Source organism: Helicoverpa armigera, chromosome 6 (genome assembly GCF_030705265.1).
Source record: "Helicoverpa armigera isolate CAAS_96S chromosome 6, ASM3070526v1, whole genome shotgun sequence".
In the NCBI taxonomy this organism is placed as follows: Eukaryota; Metazoa; Arthropoda; class Insecta; order Lepidoptera; family Noctuidae; genus Helicoverpa; species Helicoverpa armigera.
In genome coordinates, this window is record NC_087125.1 from 12,182,147 (window position 1) to 12,204,085 (window position 21,939).

Genomic DNA, 21,939 nt, shown 5'->3' on the forward strand with positions numbered 1-21,939 from the left:
GCTGAGGAGGTCGGTTAGGCCAGTCGCTTCTTGTAAAACACTGGTACTTAGCTGCATCCGATTTCACTGGAAGCCGACCCCAACACAGTTGGTAAAAAGCTAAACAGATTGCAAAGATCCTCAAACCATTTTACAATGAAATCCGAAACCATCCATCAGAACTTCTTACACACACTTCAAAAACCTACGTAATCCATAACAATACAAAATGGTTCTCAAATTAGATACCCTAAAGTTTATATTAATTGGGGGTGGGCAAATTGTCGGCATTCCACTAGATTAGTTACCGACCACGGACCAAGTTTGGCCTGCCCTAGTAATCGTTTGAACAATGGGACCTTTCTTTGGGTAAGTGACTTAGTTAGTAGTTAGTTACCTACCACCGATTTTAAGGATAGAAGTACATCATCTAAAATATGCCCCTTTATAAGATCTGTATGCTAGAATATTATACCTTCAAGGCACACGTTTAGATCTACTTATGTAGACGTACTTATGAAAGTAGAAATGATACCTATTCCTCTAGAATAGAAGTTTCTTCCATCTCACATGTCAAAAATATGGACCGGAATTAAATAATTAACAAAATAATATTATATTTACCCCAAAAATACACGGGGTTCTTAACCCGTAAACAGATTCCTTTGCAAATGAATAAATCCCCTGAGTCCTGGGGTCACTTTCGTTAAAAATACCACGAAAAGCCCACTAATACCGCTGTAAATATAATTATGCAGGGCCCGAAATTAACTTACAGAGCGTGGTTCCGTATACGTGATGATTTTTACAAGGAGACCTAATACAAGCTGTTGTTACATAGAAAAAATAGATAATTTGTTGTACAAGAGTGCAAACCATGGTATTCACAAACTAAGTCCACATAACATTATTTTGCTTTGTTGTTCTTAAAAAGGTTTTTGAACTAGGATATCAAGATTAAAAATACCTTTTACGAAATGGGAGGAAGAAAAAAATATTATAAAATGCTAACTTCTATAATGAAAATGAAAGACATTTTACACTTAGAACTCTTCTATTTTTATAATTACAAGATACAAACTTGAATAGGTACAGCAGAACTTGACGGCTTGAGTTGACACTTGAGAAACAATTGGAATCTAGGTAAAGTAGCAAATGCAATTTTTTAAACATATCAAACTACGAACCAACATAGGTAGCAGCCGCATGAAAAGACCTAAAAGAAAATAACCTATAGGCCCCTAAAAGCCTCGTTATTAATGTTCAAAAAGGGAGCGATGCAAATTTACCCACAAATAGAAATTCCTCTCATTAACCCAAGCCTAATGACGTCTTTTTTACTTAAACCAACCAAAGAAATGCGTGGCTTTAGCTAGGAGACGAATGCTTAGAATTTACTGTGGGAACACCATGTTTTGTGTGTCTTATAGGACAGATACATATCGCACTAAATACAGATTTGTTAATTTTATGAAAAAAAATACGTTAGCTCAATTATAAAAAAAAAAACGATCCTCGATTATTGTATAAGTAGTATTTTTTAATGATCAGTGAATGAATGCGTTTTTCTGACGTATCATGTGAAAATATAGACATTGAAACGAGAGCAATTGTTCACCCCTATTAAACATGTATATAACGCACCAGTATTTGCCGAATTCAGTTAAAACTCTTCAGAAAGGAGAAGAATGTTGATTTGGATGTTCATATTTTTATCCGTTGTTAATTACAATCTCTGTTTACTAGCCTTTCATGAAGTTTTCTCAAGCCGGTTTACAATGTTTTCTGAAATCATAGTCCCTCTACTGAAGGGTGAATATTTACAAGTATGTACAGTTGATACCGACATGATACTTATAGTGCGACACTATTGCCGTACTGAGGTAAACGAACTCGTCGTGGACCTTGATTATGTCGTACGTAATATGTATTTAAAGTCTATAAGGTGATTTTGCTATCAGTAATTATTCAGGAGTAAGTTATCGTATCTCGAGAAGAACAAGATAAGTTATCGTATCTCGTACCATCCCTTTCCCACCAAAATGAACAGTGTGTTACAAAATGTAAAAACTTTGAAAAAGAGACAATTTAAATAATAAATAATAAAAAAGCAATTGATAGTGTAGCTACCTATTGTTTATAAACTAGTTCAACACGGTCATTTGGCAATAGCGTATCATAAATACAACAATAAAACGAAGCCTAACTGAAACGAATATATACTTCGAAAGAAAAATAGGAGGCCTATAGCACATCTTTAAAAATAAAGATGTGCTATGTGAAAAACCAAAATCACTGTCGTCAGCTTTAAAAGCAAAGTTATACCCAGCTATAGCCTAATTTTAGTGGCAGACAAGACCTAATTTTGGGCACAAAAAGTGTCACATTCACGTTGAAACTCCCGCAAAGTGGGAGATTCGGTAAAAAGTGGCACCGAGCCGAGTCTAACGCGGCTAAATAAAAAGTGGCGAGTGCTTCATTATTGACCACAGGAATGTGGGAAGAGTTTTGTGGAGAAGGTAAGTTTAAAACGGCTTTCCGTTTTAAACGTACCTTCTCCGGTTATCTTCTTTTAGGGTAGAGTAGCAAGGCAGCAAGTCATGAATGGATTCTTGGATAGAGCTCAAGAAAGCAACGAAGATTGATACAGTGAGGCACACAAAAAGCTGATTAAATGAGCTAAGTACTAATAAAAAATCTTAAAAAGATACTTCGCAGCCTTCTTCGTAATCTGTTCGATAAAAAGGCTGTAACAGTTACAGTAACAGTACCTAGTTGTTGCCCTTATATCCACTAGGATACACAAATCTTCGATCACCGATGTTTTTGGTCTTTTAGGCGACTCTATCACAACTGTCTCAGTTGGCTTTTCTATTGGGAACGGCTACCTAAGATTTGTCAAGTGTTTAAAATAATTGTCCTATTTTATTTTTAACTTCTTCATAGTTCCATGTTGCAGACTGTGGGGAGCTCTTTAATCTCCAGCGATGCACCGCCATAAAATTTAATATTAATAGTAATCTGTAGGCTGCGACACCACAGCCGTATAAGTAAGAGTAATGTTTAATACGCGACTGTAATTGTTCAGCGCTTAAGTATTCATGGTTATTTTAATCGTTCATTAATTAATTTTATAGTCTGAGCGTGTGGGTTTGTGAGAGATTTAGTTTTGTAAAATGTAGGTGTATTTATGTAGAATAAAAAGTCAGTTATTCAGATGCCTTTTTGTAAAACTATACCACGGAATTCAAGGACTTTAAGTAAGTCCCCAAAAGATTTATTTTCATTCTAGTTCTTCATTTATGAACATTTCAATTGTCTAGCTTTCATCACCGTTCATAATCTACAGCCTGGAGACAGACGCACAGGGAAGTCTTAGTAATAGGCTCCCGTTTTACCCCTTGGATACGAGGCGCTATTAAAGGATGATATGACCTAAGAAACACCTCAACTACTTTTACCTATTTTCATATTCAATTTTCAACTATCATAAGAATTGACAATAAAATATCCCACGCCATAATAGTTCTCACAACAATAAATACACTATATCCGCATAATAACTTCATGTCATAAAAAATGCTATACCTAGTCTTCGGAATCTAAGCTTCAATCGCTCAAGGGAAATCTATAAGCTCACTCATTTCAGCAAATCATATAAAATAACTAGCCCAGGCTATAAATATCCACCGCAGTTCGAAGATAATGGATGATTGTGAAGATTTTTGGGCTATTTTTAGATTTTTTTTCTTTACTTGGTCGGTGTGTCTATCGATCAAAGTGCGCTTTTTGTCTGGTTGCCTCACTTATCTGGGTATTTTATATTTAGACCAGATATTTTACGTAGGAAATTCAGCTACTATAATATTGTAATATTGTCTTGTAAGCTATTGACTTGATTAGCAGACTGTCAGCTGGCTTAGGAATTGAGGTTTCCTGTACCTTGTTCGAGCCAACAGTCTTCTATTGTCCTCCATATTCTTGATATATTAGAAGTAAATCCTATGGCCACAGAATATCTATGGACAATAGTTGCCTGATAATAAAGGTTTAAAGACAATAAAGTTGTCTGCCTGATAATAAAGGCCCACATTTCTCTAGTAATACAAAAGTCACAAAAATCAAAGCAAACACTATTACCGCTATTTCTAACACATAAAACTATCTTCAAACAACAAAACCAAATAGTTAAACAATATAAGAAATTTTCCATTATAACCCTGTAATGGAAACTGTCAAAATATAAGAGCCGAATGTATTTACAGCGGCGCTAAAGCCCGGATTGACATTATTGCCAATAATATCCAGCGGCCGAGGGTTAATAGAAAACTTAATACCTTTGTTTTCTTAGCTTCAGTTTAGTAGGTTGTAAGGGTGACCATGATTAGGAAGAATTATTCTAGGAAGTTGGGATACAGGACTTGAGATATTTCTTGAGACTACATGTATGTAGCCTGTTAGTAATGTTGGTTGATATAATGAAAGTATGTACATCCGTTTCAACCTTTAATCTTAAAGGTTATTTTTGCTTTATTGACACAGGGCTAGGCAAATAAACTTTCCCCAGATTGGACAAATCAATTAATCAAACTTGACCAGACTATTGTAGGTCAAACATTTTACTTGTCAGCTTTTCCTTCAATATTTTTACAAAACAATAACGTTATTTAATTAACCAATTATTTTCTGTATTTGTATAAGATGAAACTTATCATAGAAACATCGGTCGCAAATAAAATACAGTATAAAATCCTTTATTAAATCTCCCCCAACATGGTCACCCTACTCCATCGTGCTGAGCCGTGATGCACCCAGCTTAGGACCCCGGGCCCCGTATGGGCCCAAGATAAACCTACACGTTAACCACATCGGAACACCGTCACGGCTTACTTTAGTCTATAATATTGTTTCTGATTCATAGACAAGAAAAATAAGGTAAGTAAATAAAGATGGCGTAAATTGACAATTTGGTATTTGGAGATTGTATTAACTGAGATTGTGTTTGAATTGAACTATAATATTGTATTGTTAGTTCTTGGTTTTGTAGGCGGAATAATAAAAATATTTTTGCGCTGAATTCTATAAAATAATCTGTAAAAAACCCTGATACTTAATACATTGAAGAGCAGGCAGAGAGTTACTTTAAATAAAGGGTTGTCATGGCAACAGAACTAAAAGTTAAGCAGTATCAGCTAATATTATAAAAGTGAAAGTTTGTTTTTGGAAACACACAAACCTATAGGTATTTGTAACTACTTCACGCGCAAACGACGGAAGGTATTTCGACGAAACATGACAGCTTATAATAAATCAGAACTGCATATGGGCTACTTAACCAGGTGCGGGATACGAGAGAAACAGCTGGCGGAAGCTATTATCACTATAAATATATAAATACCTAATACATATTTTCAGGCAACGGGTGATGTTCTGATACTAATCAAAGATAAGAATGACTAACAGAAAACCAGACAACATCGCGTTTTTAAGAAACATTTTCCTTGACATAATATTTATCTGTTAAGTACTCGCTAAGTACAGCCATTATCTCCCCTATTTTCAGTACAAAATTATCACAAAACTCAACCTTTGGACTATAAAATCCTTGCAATTTATTATCGAAATGTTATTTTGTCCCAGATAACGGTCACTTAGGACGTCTGAGTCCAAAGGTTTCTTATCGAACATTCTTCTATAAATAAATAACAATCGGAAACAGTACAAAGTCTAGTGTAATAATCCTGTTTTGAATATTAAGTGTGTTTAAAGTACATAGGTCGCTGGACTAGAGATGAGAGACATTGGGAAGAGTTGAAGGTGTCGATATGATCTGAGCACGCGTGGTGATCATGCAGGTAAACAATGATAGAACAAACCTTTTTTCTATGAGAAAGGAAGCCTTTTTAAATGGGAATACATGAAATTACCGCTGTGGCAGCCATACAGCTGGAGTGCCAGACTAAATAACTACTCATACACAGGTAACATAACACAGGTTCCTTCTGAAAAAAATTGTGAAAAAAGCCGCGGTGTGTAGGTAAACCCGCAGCAACGTAAAAAAGTCTACATCTTTAACTCTTACCCTAGGTACTAATACTATAAATGCCAACATAACTTTGTCACTTAATCAGTCTGTCAGGCTTACACACCAAAACTACTAAACCACATTGGTACACAAACAGTCTAGAGCCTGAGAAAGCACATACACCCCTTTTCATCAGGTTCCGTGAAGTAGTTCCCTCACTTGGGTTTAACTGCGGGAAACAACTTCCTTTTCTTCTTATCGAGTGGAGTGCAGGTTTTTAATCACCTACCAAGCCTTCATGTCAGAATTTCCTCAAATCCACCTGACGGCCTCTAACGTGGAATTTTAGCAACGACTGCTACTGAGTAGCATTCGGGAACGCGGCTTTACTCCCAGGCACGGGAGTATAACACTGCCGACTGAGAACATCTAATTAGATACCCAAGTATTACATAAACTCCAAAATCACGTAAATATTATAAAACTAATATCACTTCGAGACAGACTATAGGCCGTCAGACACATCCGGCTATCTTTATCGCTTTATTTTTTATTTTAAAAACATTAATAATATCGTTTAACTATCACTATCTATGACTTATTGAACCTTTTTATCCAGAAACCGGAGGTGCAGGCATTATCTCTGAATTTGGTTATCTGTGACTCGAAAAAACATGCGGCATTTTTGTGTTTGAGAGGACTATTGAAATTAATTTTATTGTAGTAACTTTAGCTCTCCGTTAAATGGGTATAATATTATGTTCCTGCCCGCGACATTGCAAACTTTTTGTCGGTCGATACTTTTCCGGGCTCATAAGTAAATATAATAATAAATAACAACAAAATTACAAAGATCTGGTATCCGGCCAGTATCATACTGACTAAAAACTTTGATTTGATTCACAACTACCTTAAAAATAAATTTCACACAACCATTGAAGAGCTAACTTTCTTCTGTAAGTAAAATCTCCGCTGTAGGGAAGCTCTTAAACTCCTAATGAGTTAATTACTTATTAAACTTATTAAAAAAACCGCGTGAAAATCCAAACCAAACTAGGTCAACGGCGGATCCAGGGGGTAGGTCACAAGGTCATGACCCCCCCCTGGGCCAGGTTCAGGACCTAAGAGGACCAATAATTGAAATGGTTAAACACGATGTTTTATGTTTTTGTTATAAGTATAAGATAATTTTTATTCCGAGTGAATAGGTAGATACCTACATAGTTACAGGTAGAGTAGTTTTGCTGAAGAATTCGTGCTCGCAACGCTCGCTCTCTATTCTTCATTTACTCTTTATCCGTACCCAAAAGGAGGAAACGGGACCCCGTTACTAAAAATCCGCTGTCCGGGTTGTCTACATTACATGCTGTATCTCATGCAGGGCCGTCTTAACCTATGGTGCAGGGTGTGCGAATAACCCGGGCGCCTCGATATCAGATTTCGATAAGGAAGTTCCACATTGTATCATGATACTGACAAAAAAGTCGCCTTCGCTTTGTTGGATTGATCATTTTGATTATTTTTAACTTTAAACATCCCTCTACTAAGTGAAAAAATTCTAGCTCGCTACGCTCGCGAGTAAATGACTATTTCTGCCTGTACTGTATTTCTGATTGTTTATTATTTTTATTGACGCACCGAATCAACGAACACAAATGGCACTCGCTCTAATCACGGTTCCTTTTTATTTGTACGTAATTCCCAGTCTGATTTCTGAGTCTTCAAACAAATAATTAAAAAAAGTTGCTTTACAATGTACATAATCAGATGCTTTTGTATCGTAGTCTCAAAAAATTTCGCGCTCGCTTCGCTCGCGCAATATTTTATATATTTTTAAGAATATTATTGATAGAGTCCTCAAAACAAAACAGTTTGCGCTTCCGACTGCTTGTTACTTAACAGTGCTTTTTAAAACTTATGAACTTTTTGTGTCCCAAAATTCAAAAATTTTCGCGCTCGCTTCGCTCGCGCTAATTTTTACAATTACATTGTCCTGTCTCGACTTTCATAACTTAAATCTGCCCAACAGTTTGAGCCTACAATGATTTGGAAACATTATTTAAGTCCTTTACCTACCAAAAAAGTGACTTTCGTTCGAACGTTCTTATTTATATTCCTTGTACTTCGATCCTCAAAATCTTTCAATAGATACATGGGTGGCGCTTGGGTGATGATTGCACCCAGGCGCTACATGAGCTAGAGACGGCCCTGATCTCATGAACCATTACCAATAGTAAGACAATTGAAGTTTTCACAGAAAATGTTTTACTGTTGCTGCAATAAAAAATGTACGCGCCCTTTTCTGCGTACACAATACTTTTCAAACGTTTAGTCTTCAACCTGAAAAAATTCTCGCGCTTGCTATGATCGCGCTTTCTTGTATTTGTGCTGTATATTTGTTATACAGCAAGAAAGCGTTTTCATCTACTTTTAGTCCTCGAACTGAATATAAATTTTCGCGCTCGCTTCGCTCGCGCTTTTTCAGTTTCGTGTCTGTGATTGTGTCCAAGAAATTGCGCTCACTCTGCTCGGGCCATTTTCTACATGAAAACACTTCTCTTCAAATTCGTAAAAATTTCGTTCTCGCTACGTATGTACTTATTTTATTTATACTACTACTTTTAATATCGAAAGAAGTATACGCTACAGTATATTTTTTTTTGTGTGACTTGACCACGACTATGTGACCCCCCCCCCCTGGCGCCGAAGCTGGATCCGCCCTTGAACTAGGTACATTTATTCCGAACAAACACGCGGTAAACTACTTCTTACTTTGTTTAATAATAATAGTTTAGTATTACCGAAATAGTAGGAGATCTAAGGGGAGGCCTATGTTCAGCAGTGGACGTCCTATGGCTGAGATGATGATGATGATGATGATTACCGAAAATCCTTTAACTGTTACCCCTACAACTTCACAAATACAAGTAAAATACCTAAATACAACCCTCTTATAATATGTCAATATCAATTTGGTAATTATCGAGATATATATCTTTAGGAAAATCCTACTTTGAGAACTGGACAACTTCAAAAGTTCCACACAAAATAAGCAATGGATTGACTAAAAGGGCAGACATAATTTAATTTAACCTAACGACAATAACCAATAGCGGACATTTGTCTCACTATCGGCCGGCGCGATAAGGGTAGATACTGAAAAAAATATAAATAAATAAGCGTGGTCCCAAATTCAAATTGTATCAGTGATTCGATCGACGTTGATCAATACAGACGTCTTATAAAGTGTTGCGAGCATTAAATTATATTAAAATAATTAATTTATAAATAAATATGGCGCTTCTATACCATATTTCGATTGTAAGTTTATATACGTTTGCACTATGGTACGATCAAAAGTACGTGCATATACCATACCCGGCGAAAGAATTTGAAAATGTACCATTCAACGCTCGAGCTATATTTTTCACATTTTGGACTGTTGTAAGTATTTCTTTACATTTAATTTATTTAGCAAAATTAATTGCTGTTGACCATTTATTCAGAACCTATTAGTTTTTTTTAAATTGTGCTTAGTTTTACCACGTAGCTCTAAAATTAAATTGGGCATAAATTAGAGGTACTTTACAATTACCTAAGTACCTAGACACCGACCTCTATTTCTTAATTAAACTACATTTGAACTTCTAAAACTTCAATTTAATGGCAAAATTAAAATTTTAAACCCTGACTTTATTCGAAGGGAAATAATTTTAATAATTTTATTATTTCTAGTTCCTATTTTATTGTTGCTGGCTTAGATTAGGCTTAAGGCATCTTCATTATCTGCCTAACCTTTTCCACGATCGCCACTAAAATCGTACACGTTAAATTAATCCCAATATGTATTTACCTAACAAAAATAAAGACCAAGAGTAGGTAGGTATCCTTATTTTTAAACAAGTCTCCACCAAGGCTTTCAACTGCGTCCCATGGGAACTAGTTACTTCGCGCACCCGGATAAAAGTAACCTTCCCCAATAAATTAATTACCTATCTATTAGGGGAAATATTTTTCCAAATTGGAGCAGTTGATTAGCGCGTTAAGGCATAGAAGAAAACTCTTCAGCTTTTTAATATTATGTACCTAATAAATCCAGTAGAGAATGCAACTATAACTAAATACATAGTATGTATTTAGTGTTATGTATTACATACCTATGCTACTTTATTTGACTACGCCCCGATATCTCTCGATCTCACATACCTACTTGCTAGTTGTTAGGTGACTTTAATGCATCTTCAATTGAAACCAATCTGCTGCTGCCTATCAGTAGATATGGTCAATATGCAGACAGACTTAATCACGCCAATCTATGGGAATGCACTCAATTGATATGCATTGATTAACCATACTTCTTTTACATACTAAAAAAAAAAAGTAGGACCCTACCTATGTACCTACTGCAGCGCCTAGCGCGCTTGGGACCGGGATCGCTCGGGATCTTTGGGATATTTTATAATTGAAACATTTAATAACTTTAACTTTGTTTTATTTTGGATTGTAAGGGAAGTGACAACTTCAGTATCAAAAACCTATTCTATTTACATCGAACATATTTACATAGTTTAGTATTAAATATAAAAAAAAACCTATGGACTAAAAAGTTTGTAACTGTTCTACAGGACCTAAGTAGGTGTGATTGTGATTATTTTCTTAATGCGTTTATTTTATTGTCTCTCTTTATCTTCGTGAAAAGCGGAAATTATAATTAGGCACCTATGTATCTTCCTTTTAAATCCATACTATCAAAGGTTATATTTACCTCAATGCCGTGACTCAACATCAGGTAGACATCTTTAGAGATATTTTTACGTAAATCGATAAAAGAATAGTATCGTTCGATTCGATAAAATTAATTCATAAACTGTTATCTATAGCTCTATATCTATAGGTATATAGTTACTTAACAATCATTAATTAACTACTTAAATTAAGCAGATAATTAGGTGACCGAGTTGCGCAGTGTAGGAAAAAGACTGATTATAAAAGTAAAATATAACATACCTACCTGGATAATACAAAACACTTTGACTGCCCCTTTGGTGTAGTGGCACAGATCTTCTTCTTCTTCGCGAGTCGATGGCAAACTTAAATTTTTGAGGCCCAATATTTCGCTACGCTTATAGAGATTACGGTCAGAGCGGGCTCTAACAATTGCCTAGTATTTGGCCCTGAAAAGGGCCTTTGTGGTCCTGAAAAGGACCGGTTAGATGTCGTTGTTGCCATCGTGGTGAAAGGATCAGCCAACCTGCGTTACCGGCTCGCTGTCCTCGCAGGTTGCCCAGGGTGCGCCGGGCGTATGGAGATGGATATGATACACCGCTCGTGGAGGCTCCTTTCATGCACCCCGTGGCACAGATTATCAGATTATATAATAGTTACGTAGTGGTCGCAAGCACGACCGCCAAGCATAGGATTTCGGGTTCGATTCCCGGATCGGGCCCGAATGGTTCTGAGAAATGCAGCTTAAGCTGTCGGTCCTGCTCCTATCCGTAGCTAACATTAGACTATGAGAGTGAGGAAATGTGCTGTAATATAATATGCCTATGCAACATAACCGACGACGGCCGGGCGGCCTACACCTAAACTTCTTACCAAGGAAGCAATGACTGTCTCAAAACTTCTAAAACTAACAAAAGCATTTTCTTCTTTCCAGGTACTGCAAAATGTGTACTTCATCGTAGCACTTCTGAATGACATCTTCGGGACCAACTCGGCCACGAAAAAGCCGCCACTAATCCGGCAATTCAAGGACATCCTATTCAGCATTACGCTCAGTGCTGCTCTTTATGTGGTCCTAGTATTCTGGACCTTCTACATCATCGACAAGCGGGCCATCTTCCCTAACGATGAAATCGAAAAAATCTTCCCCATGTGGCTCAACCTTATCATGCACACACTAATTCTACCAATTATTTTAGTAGAATTATACCTCACTAAGAGAAACTATCCTTCAAGGAAAACTGGGTTCTCTGTAGCCATCTTCTTGACTGCTATTTATGCCGTTTACATTCATGTTATTTACTTTAAATACGGTATCTGGCCTTACCCATTCCTGTATGTTGTTAGTTGGACGACAAAAGGCATATATTTCCTAGGTAGCGCTGCACTGGGCATGGCTTTCTATTCGTTCGGTGAAAAGTTAGACGCCATGGTCTCTGATAAAAATAGTAAAGTAACTTACACTAATGGAACTAAGAAAATACACTGATTAATATTATTTTAGAAATAAGGATTTAAGTTATTTTATTTTGTAAGAGATTTTTTTGGAAACCTAAATTGTGTAGGTACCTAGGTACGTAGTATATGCAAGTGGCCTTTTTAATCCTTCTGGAGCCCTTTGTGTACCCTAGGCCCGGCAGGTATCGGCCTTGGGCCCCGCAGAGTTTGTTGACTGCTCTTTGATAAGAGCATGCAAAAAAACCTGCTATCGAGACGGGCTTAGGAGGCATTTATTGCATAGGTACTCAAATAAAGCCATAATTTTCAAACCTTAATTGTTTATAAATAATTTAAATTGTAAAAGTAGCATACTTAATTTTTGGAGAAATGTCTTAAATAGTTCACACTACTTACCTACATAACTACAGTTCATAATGTAGTAGATAATTTTAGATAGCTACTTGAAACACTTAGGTGTTTCCTTTCTCAATTTATATTATTCTAGTGTAGGCTATGTATGGTGCTGTAGTAAAGATATATTTTTATACAATCTTTATTATTCTAAATAGATGTAGGTACTCAGTTTGTAAATAAATTATTGAAATAAAAACCAAAATTGTTATAAAAAATATGTTTTATTTTTTAAATAAAAACCTCTGATTCAAATCCTTTCACAATAAAATTGATTTCATCATCTTCCGTATTTTTCTTTCTTCGCCTTTTCTTTTTTCCTTGCCATTGAGCAGTTCTTAAACCCATTTGCTCAGAACATTTCTCATAAATACTACATAAACTTTTATAGTACAAAAGTACTGAATTTGCACCTCTCAGATACTGGTCTAGAAAGTTCTTTGGGTCAACCTGAGTCTCTAATTTGACTGCTAAATTATATACAAATGTTCCATTAAATGTTTTTGAGTACTTTGTACTTTCAAAAGGATTCCTACATAAAGTGTTAAGGCTGTTAATTTGCATCAAACAGCATTGAAATTGAGCAAATGAGTGCATTTTCTTGGTATCATAACTTTTAGGTTTTTTCTTAATCTTGTCATCTAACTCAAAATGTTTTAATAAAACATGGGCAGCTATCAAACTGTCTTCATATTGCACTTTGTTTTTATTCATGAATAGATCGCTCTCATCAAAGGAGTATGCAGTTGCATTCTTTTTTAATTCTTCAACCTTTTTGGAGTATTTGTTATTGAATTGGAAGTTCCCTCTAAATGTGCCAGTTTTTTCGTCAATGGCATCTAAAATTACAAATCCTATTATAAGACTGTGAATATTGCCCAATGGGACATTGCATTTTGCAACCCACCAGAGAATAGAGATAAAAAATAGTTTAAAATTACATGGAAGACATTCTACTAAGCTCAAATCTAAATCTTTCATATGTTCTTTTATAAAATGATAGAAACATGATTTCAGTTGATCCTCTGTTAATTCAGAAAATGGTATCTCAAAAGGTCTTGCTGTGGCAATGTCTTTTTCTAAAAACAGCCTTTTGTAACTAGTATTTCTCTCCCGGCTGACGTATATGCATTTTTCCTCGGAAAAGTCTGTGAGCAAATCAAAGGCATATCTCAATATTGGTAAGCAACATAGAAATGAGTCTTCTTCATAATAATCTTCTGCTTGTGGTGAACAGAAATAAAGATGGTGAGTATAAAGATTGATGTATGCTTTTGGGATACAGTTGTGGCGTATACCATCTGCAAACCATTCGGGAACACCTAAAACTAGTTGATCTTCTTCAATATCAGTTATTTCTTCTTCTACTTCGTCTCCTTCTTCTCCATCTTCTCCAGGCTCTTCAACTTCATCATCTGAAGAAGCTTCTTCATTCTCCGAAGATTTGTCATCTTCACCATTTTCTGTGTCATTTTCTTCAGCTAAAATATTTTCTTCAAAGTCCTTAGACAGTTGCCAGTCTTCTTCAATGGTGTTATCCTGAGATATATCAAAGAACTGCAAAGATCTACACTGCTTACTGTGGTACCCATCTATACTTTTCTTTATTACATAAAGAACTCTTTGCTTCTGACTTTTTTTCAGCCTGCCCAATATTTTAGCTATGGCCGTCTCTAAAGTTTCATTCTGAAGCCATTGGAATAACCCATGAATACATTTCTGTTGATCATTGCTCTTCTTCTTTGTCTTTGGCAATTTGAGCTGCGAGAAGAACTTTTTGAAAACTTTCTTCTGCACAAAGTCATTGCCAAGTAATGTTGCTAATAAGGGTAGCAATTCTTCTTTTAGACCTCCAAAATTCTTGACCATGTATTCTACTTTGTAGATTTTACATGTTAGTACAAAGGTTTTATTACCTTCTATCTCTATGGGTTTAGCTTTGAAGTCTAAAGTATTGAAAGGGATGTATAGAACATTGTAGATGAAGAAGTCTGAGTCGTAGCTTAGAACTGGGCAATTGAGGTGACGCGCCATTGCTGCAATCTCATCATCAGCCTCAAACTCACAAACAGTGTATGGCACATTCATATCTACTAGTGCCTCTATAAAAACATCCCTTATCATAAGCGGGAAAATCTGTAAGCTTCCCTGAGTAACCGGGTCAAGCTTCGACGCACCATAGATTTTAGACCTTAATCTACTATAGGCAGTTCTGAGTTTCCTGTGCTCGTAGCTCCCGTCAAATAAAACGTACGGGGTAATGTTGCATTTTCTCAGATTTTTAAAGAAATTCCGGACATAATTAAAGAATTTGTCGTAATCTCCGCCGAAGGCAGAAAAGCAGTTGAGTAGTCTGTATAACTGAGCACATAAACTGTGCCCATCGATGATCAAACAGCAGTCGTGGAGCAAAAAATCTTGAAGAAAAGCATGCTCCTTATGATTAATATAAGTAGTCAAACCTCGTACTCCCATGATTATTCTTTCACTTCATTTGTCGTGTATTCCATTTAAATCTGATTACATAAGGTACTTCTGCTTTTTATGTTGTCTATCTTTTCTATAAATACATTTTATTTTTACAAAATAGTCTATAGAGGTTATGTTTATGTTGAATGTCAAGTTTTATTTGTAAATGTCAGTCAAGTGTCAACTATTGTCATGCATGTTCATTTAAAACGTTCGTTTAGAAAGCTCTTTGATACAAGATACAAGATACAAGATACAAGATACTTTATTTGTAAAAAACATGGGTGTACATACAGTTATGCAGGTTGTTAGATAAGAAAATAAACGTTACCATTCATGTTTGGCCTCTTAGGCGTACAAATATTAAAAAAAATAAAATTTAAAATAAGGAACATTCTTAAATTTTTACTTAAAATTAGGTTAAAAAATATTAAAATCAGCAAATATTAAAAAAAGCTACTAGCAAAATTTAAAATAAGGAACATTCTTGAAATTTTACTTAAAATTAGGTTAAAAATATAATAAATAAGCTACTAGCAAAACAGTCCTAAGTTTCAAGCAATTATTTTATCATTTAAGAATTCTGAGATATTGTAGTATGCTTTCTTTTCTAGGAATTTCTGCAGTCGTTTTTTAAATATTTTAGAATTTTCTTCCTTCCAACTTTTTGGCAGTTTATTGTATACAATGGGTGCCATACAGAATACGCTTTTTCTCATTAATGCTGTGTTCGAACTTTGTGAGCTGAGGACAGTATTATCACGTCTACTACGGTTAGATAATTCTTTGAAGCTTAAAAATAAATGTTTATTCTGTTTTACAAACATAGCAACTTCTAATATGTATAATGATGGCATCGTTAATATCTTATACTTTACAAAATAAGGTTTACATGAATCTGTTGGCTTAAGTCTAAACATGGATCGAACACATCTTTTTTGAGCTTTGAATGGTGCTTCCCTGTCAGTCGAATTGCCCCAGAAGATTATACCATATCTCAACTGCGATGAAACTAAGCCGTGGTATGCTAGAAGAAGTGATTTAATATTGATTAAAGGTGCTAATTTATACAATGCATATGCTGAGCTACAGATTTTTTTGCTAAGTATTTCTACCTGGTCTTTCCAGTTTAATTTAGCGTCAATTGTGATACCAAGAAATTTTGTAGTGGTGACTTCTTCTATAGTTTTGTTGTTATAAACTACTTCAGGGTTATTATCACTGCGTGTACGTTGTTTAAAGTGCATTGCATTTGTTTTATTAAGGTTAATTTTCAAATTGTTATTGTTTAGCCACTTAATTATTGTTGAAAGAGAATTATTAATATCGTTATCGTATGTTCCTTTATTGTTTGCATGTACATAAACTCATCGCCGGTTTGTCCCTGAATTTTTAGTCATACTTTTAAAAGAACCGCATTTAAAGTAAATTCATAAATATACGTAGCTTTAGACCAAGCTCACTGGTTTCAAAGTTTGCGTGCAATTTGTTTCTATGTGCTCGGAGTTGGGCCACGAAAAGAATAGTTTTTTAAATCTTCAATCTAATTTTATATGGCTTGTGATCAAAAAAGCGCTATTGCAATAAATAACCCTATACTAAAAAACAAAATCAATACATTATTCTCATCGCAACTTTCAGAACGTAGCATTACATGTCAATACACATATTCTTCTCCCCTCCCCCGCCAATTTGTAAGCCGGCCGCGTGTGGTAAAACTCGAAACACGTGTTTTCGAAAAGAAATTACTTGAATCCATTGATTCTACGTGTTATTCTGATTTTATTGTCAGTATCATCATTTCTGTGAGTTAATTCCCAGTGAAAAAAGGTAAGTGTTGGAATTAAAATCGATAGCGCCATTTTAGAGATGCGTCGCGCCGATACGTTGGTTCGGAGTTTAGGCTTATATTTTTACACAATATGCTTGTTTTTCAGTCTGATAAACATGACTGAAGCTAAAGAAGTTGTTGCTGAGACTAATGGAGAGGAGAATAAGAAGGTTGAGGACAATGTGGAGGAAGAAACTGAGTTGGAATCTGCAATCATTCGTCAAGTGGAGTACTATTTCGGTAAGTGCATAGTGAATAATTTGGATCTGACGTCGAGTTTAAATAAAGAATACGCGGTACGACCAAGGTCTTGCATGCGTATAAGCATAGTTTGTGATGCACCTAACTATAAATATTGCACTCATTTTCTCTGTAACTTCATAACATTCAACATCTGGTATTCCGCCAATTTAGTGCTAACGAGGTTAGGTGTGTTTTCATAAACAAATCACTTTTTGGAATTCCCTGAAATAGGTAGGTACCCAAATTAAACAATGCCTGTATTCAAGACATATCAATGAAAGTACTTATTCATGAATTATACATTGTACATAACAAAGTTCTTATCACAATGTAAACTATTATGAAAACAATGTTACTCTATAAATTCTTCATTTCACTTAAAATCTTACGATTACTAATCAATTGTAACCACATACCTACAGTTCTTGTGAAATTACCTAACCGTTTCGAAGTTAAATATGTGTTTAGATAGCTGACCTCAAAATAGCAACCTTATTTATTTGACTTGTACCATACCACAAACAACATAAAAAATTACTAAAACCATACCGCTCTTCATACAAAATAATTTCTTCATTTTCCAGGTGATCTGAACCTTCCCCGTGACAAGTTCCTCCATGAACAAGTGCAGCTTGACGATGGATGGGTACCACTGGAAATCCTCACCAGATTCAACCGACTCGCCAAACTGACGAAGGACACTGAAATCATTGCTAAAGCTCTTGCCAAGTCTACTAGTGGGCTATTAGAGGTATGCACAGATGATGATCAGTATAGGTGTAGAAAATATTTGAATTAATATAATTGTGTAGAATCTATGTATGTCACTCCCCAAAACTGTCACTTTTTCACTCTTTCGTTGTAAAAGTGACCAAATGCGTGAATGTCTTCCATATAGCCATAAATCTCTCAAAAGATAGATAAATGTAAATTGTGAAAAAAATCTTCATAAAAAAATTTAAACCTTTTAACGCAGAATATGAATTCCACTTTTCAAAATAGTTTATATAACCATCCATTACTTTACTGTTGATTACTTTTCAGATCTCAGATGACAACAAAAAAGTCAGACGCAGCCCTGAGGTACCGATACCGGAGATGAATGAAGAACGCAGGAAGGAACTCAGCAACCGGACTATTTATGCTAAAGGATTCCCCAAAGACTCTTCATTGGATGAACTATTGAAACATTTCAGACAGTTCGAAACAGTCGAGAATATTATTATGAGGAAATATCAGGATAGGTCCTCTAAGAAGAGACTTTTCAAAGGATCCATTTTTGTTACGTTCAAGACTAGAGAACAGGTAATTTGAAAATTAACGGTTTCATTCTTTTCCTTTATCAAAAATTTACCTGAAATATGTGATAAAAAGATGTTTCTTTTCTGTTTTCAACACATTTTACAACAAATTCATGAACTTGTTGTTTCCCATGGTTTCTTTGCATCCTAAGGGACATATTTCCCTCACCTGGATAAATAGCAGCCTATGTTTTAGGCTTTTCAGGCTTGGCTGAACAAAACATCAATTAAATCACTTCAGTAGATTTTGCATCCAAGCACAACAGTCTAGAGTTGTTGCCTTATAAAGTGACTTATAAGTACTTATAAAGAGACTTATAAGTCCTTATAAAGTTCCCTCACCAAAATATCAAATTACTTAATGGTTCCTCTATATAATTTCAGGCAGAAAAGTTCATGGAAGGCAAACCTCATAGCTACCAAGACACAGAACTGTTGATCCTCTGGCAGGACGACTATATTGTGAAGAAGCAAGAAGAATATGCCAGCAAGAAGGAGCAGAAGGATAAGAAGAATAAGGATAAGGAGCAACATGTATGTATTTATACATTTGTACTTATGTATTTTTACTTTTATTCATTTTTATTTTCAGGAAAAGTGATAAAATAAACTCAACCTTGTAGGAATAGATATAAGGTCGAAATTGTGATTGCTTGAATTTATGTTTACTGAATTAGTTTTTCTTTTACTGGATTCTGAAAGTTTTTTGTTTTTTATCACTATGCAATCTAAGGCATAATTTTACGACCACAACTTCCTACGTTAGCATGTTGAAATAAAAAATCTCTTTAACTTATAATAATATTAGTGAAGTTTAGTATGTTGTATTTAAAATCGCTATAAAAAACATAAATGATTTACAGGTTGAAAAAGAGGAACTGAAGCTCCCTACAGGAACAGTGCTGCACTTCAGCGAGGGTACCGCCCAGATGAAGAGGGAGGATATCAAGGAAGCACTCTCTACTATAGGTAATGTTCTCACCAAACTTTGTGTCAACACAAAACACAATAGAAAAATTCTTCATAAGCTAGATGCAGCTGCTGTCATGACAATTATATTACTTCATTTCTTCAAGTGCCTAATGGTTGAATGTGGTTTTTGCTCACAGGTGCAGATATAGCTTACATAGACTTCAATATTGGCGACAAGGAGGGATGGGTGCGTCTCACGAAAGAGAACACCGCTAAGGGTATTGCAGAGAAAATGACTGACAACAAAATGAAGATAGCTGAAGCTGATGTAGTATTCAAAGTTCTAGAGGGAGAGGAAGAGACCTTATATTTACAGAAAACTGTCGAAGAAATGGCTAAGAGACGAAAAAATATGAAGAACTTCAAAAGTAATAAGGGCAGAAAAGGTGGTAACAAGTACCACGGCAAGAAAAGGCGACATGACAACGATGACAGTGGACCTCCAAAGAAAATAATGGCCTCCGACAGTTAGTTATAGATGGCGCCACCGTGTAGGGACGACTCTATGCTTGAACATAGACTTTCATGTTCGCTTCTAAGTATAATATTAAAGATAATCTTTAATACAAGTATAAACTGTTTGTTGATAAACCGGAACTGTGTTAATCTAGAGTTTCATTTGTTACGTCAAATATTTACTATTAAATTTTATCTTATAAGGATATGTATTTTTTATTATTACGCAACTGGCTTGCATGCAACCCGTTTCTATAGACTGCACAGTTAATACAAGTGACCATAAGTCATTAACAAAATTCAAGTCGAAATAAACAATCCCTAACTAAAGTAAACAGGATACAAAATATACAGAGTACAGTCAAAAGATACCATGTCCCCTCATAAAATGAATGAGAATTTATCGATCTTGGCATGCTTCGTATGTCGAGTGGGTTTATATTAATAAATAAATACAATATTCATGTTTCCATCTCACGGGTACTTTTCTGCATAGCTTATTTGAAATAAGTTATACAAACGAATACGATATCATTAATCTTAGCATAATGGTTTGCTGGGGCTAAGCAAAATCTTCCTTCGTAAACGCATGTCAAGTCAAGTTTCCATCATGTTTCCATTCGTTCTTTTTGACAGGCTCGTAAAGTCAAAATAAATTTTGGAACTCTGTTTCGTTTGTTTTTATTATCGATCGAGATGAACAGTGTTTTGTTTTACAATATTTATTGTGTTAGTTAAGATAAGCGTTCGCTCTTAGAGTAGTCTAAACCTTAACCTCGTTAGCGATAAATCTTATCGTAGTCTAAAATTTTATCTCGTAGACTTTAAAAACATCGTGGTTGACTTAAAACCACATGTCTCGAAACATGAATATTGAAGGAAATCTTGCTCCATCTGAAACGAAAGTAATGCCAGAAATCGTTACAAATGCTAACCATCCGCTAATACCAGAAACGATGAAGTTTGAAGACCTAAAAATCTCTCACTGGGACGAAAATGATGAAATGGACATGAAGCTTGAAAAAGACAGAGTTGAGAATTTTGAAGATTATGTTCCCTCACGTGAAATAATTTCTAGAGACCAACAGAGCGATGAAATTCCAGAATTTGAAGGAAATAAAGCTGACTATCCTTTTCCACCAGTTCTGTCCAGAAAAAAGAAAAAAAGGAGACAGGATGATGATGCTTGTTCCTTATTTGTCCTGCAATCAGACTCTGATGGTGCATCAGACCAACCTTCTTATGACTCTGAAGACACATGTGATAATTTTGTAAGTATTCCTTTCAAAATTTTAATTCTGCACAATTTTTTTACACACCTGTATTGAACCATATAAAAAGTTGTATAATTTCGTAGTAAATACGTATTTTACCCATTCTAACGCAAACAATAAAATAAAATATTGAAATTTCTGAAACTTTCAGGTAGAGTGTGGCGAGAAGGGTATGTGCAAATGCCGAAGAATGCAGGGAAGACAATATTACGATTATTTCTTAGAGACACAAGAACAGGAAATCCATACAATGTATCCAAGAGGCCGAGCTGTGTTGCCCGTGGGAGCTGTATTACATTTCACTGTAAATATTGATGCGCCTGCGTTGTTGAGGGAGAATATTAAAAACGAGTTTTTACGCTTAGGTAAGATCCCTTGAGAAATAATTTTTAATTCATACATTACAACTATTTATGTTTGTGGCATAATTTCAAAGTCAAATCAATTATTTCTTTTAGGCCTTTACAAGCACTTATAAACGTCAAAAATTATAAATAGGATTGATTCTAGTTGCCCATTCCAAAAGTAGCTTCCTATGGAGAAGAACAGGCAAGAGACTCCATGGTTACTCTTTATATAATATCATGCGAAGATCATGTACAATCACAGAAAAGAAATGAGAATAAAATAACAAAATTAAAATGCTACATGGTGTTCAGATTTTCAAATAATGCAATTATAAATAAAAAGGATTCTTGTTTTCAGGTGCAAAAGTGGAATTTGTGGACTATCAAAAAGGTCATAAAGAAGGATGGGTGCGCCTCAGTTTTCCCCATGAAGCCAGAATTATCATCAGGAGAATGAAAAATAAGA

At 35.2% G+C, this 21,939-nt stretch overlaps 3 protein-coding genes across 3 annotated transcripts; 2 read left to right on the top strand and 1 right to left on the bottom strand.

Moving 5' to 3' along the window:
- Nucleotides 1-11,516: 11,516 nt before the first annotated feature.
- Nucleotides 11,517-12,218, top strand: LOC110373995 (androgen-dependent TFPI-regulating protein). The gene is made up of 2 exons (XM_064035081.1): nucleotides 11,517-11,522; nucleotides 11,664-12,218. Exons 1-2 carry the CDS (start codon nucleotides 11,517-11,519, stop codon nucleotides 12,216-12,218), a joined length of 561 nt encoding a protein of 186 aa, XP_063891151.1.
- A 567-nt stretch (nucleotides 12,219-12,785) lies between these two features.
- LOC110373994 (protein asteroid) lies at nucleotides 12,786-15,202 on the bottom strand. The gene has a single exon (XM_021331506.3). It carries the CDS (start codon nucleotides 15,053-15,055, stop codon nucleotides 12,812-12,814), a length of 2,244 nt encoding a protein of 747 aa, XP_021187181.3. The 5' UTR covers nucleotides 15,056-15,202; the 3' UTR covers nucleotides 12,786-12,811.
- A 1,516-nt stretch (nucleotides 15,203-16,718) lies between these two features.
- On the top strand, nucleotides 16,719-20,058 carry LOC110374001 (la protein homolog). The gene is made up of 7 exons (XM_021331514.3): nucleotides 16,719-16,879; nucleotides 16,987-17,120; nucleotides 17,708-17,874; nucleotides 18,168-18,428; nucleotides 18,809-18,958; nucleotides 19,288-19,393; nucleotides 19,534-20,058. The coding sequence occupies exons 2-7, from the start codon at nucleotides 16,997-16,999 to the stop codon at nucleotides 19,866-19,868; spliced, it is 1,143 nt and encodes a 380-aa protein (XP_021187189.3). The 5' UTR covers nucleotides 16,719-16,879; nucleotides 16,987-16,996; the 3' UTR covers nucleotides 19,869-20,058.
- The last annotated feature ends 1,881 nt before the right edge of the window (nucleotides 20,059-21,939 follow it).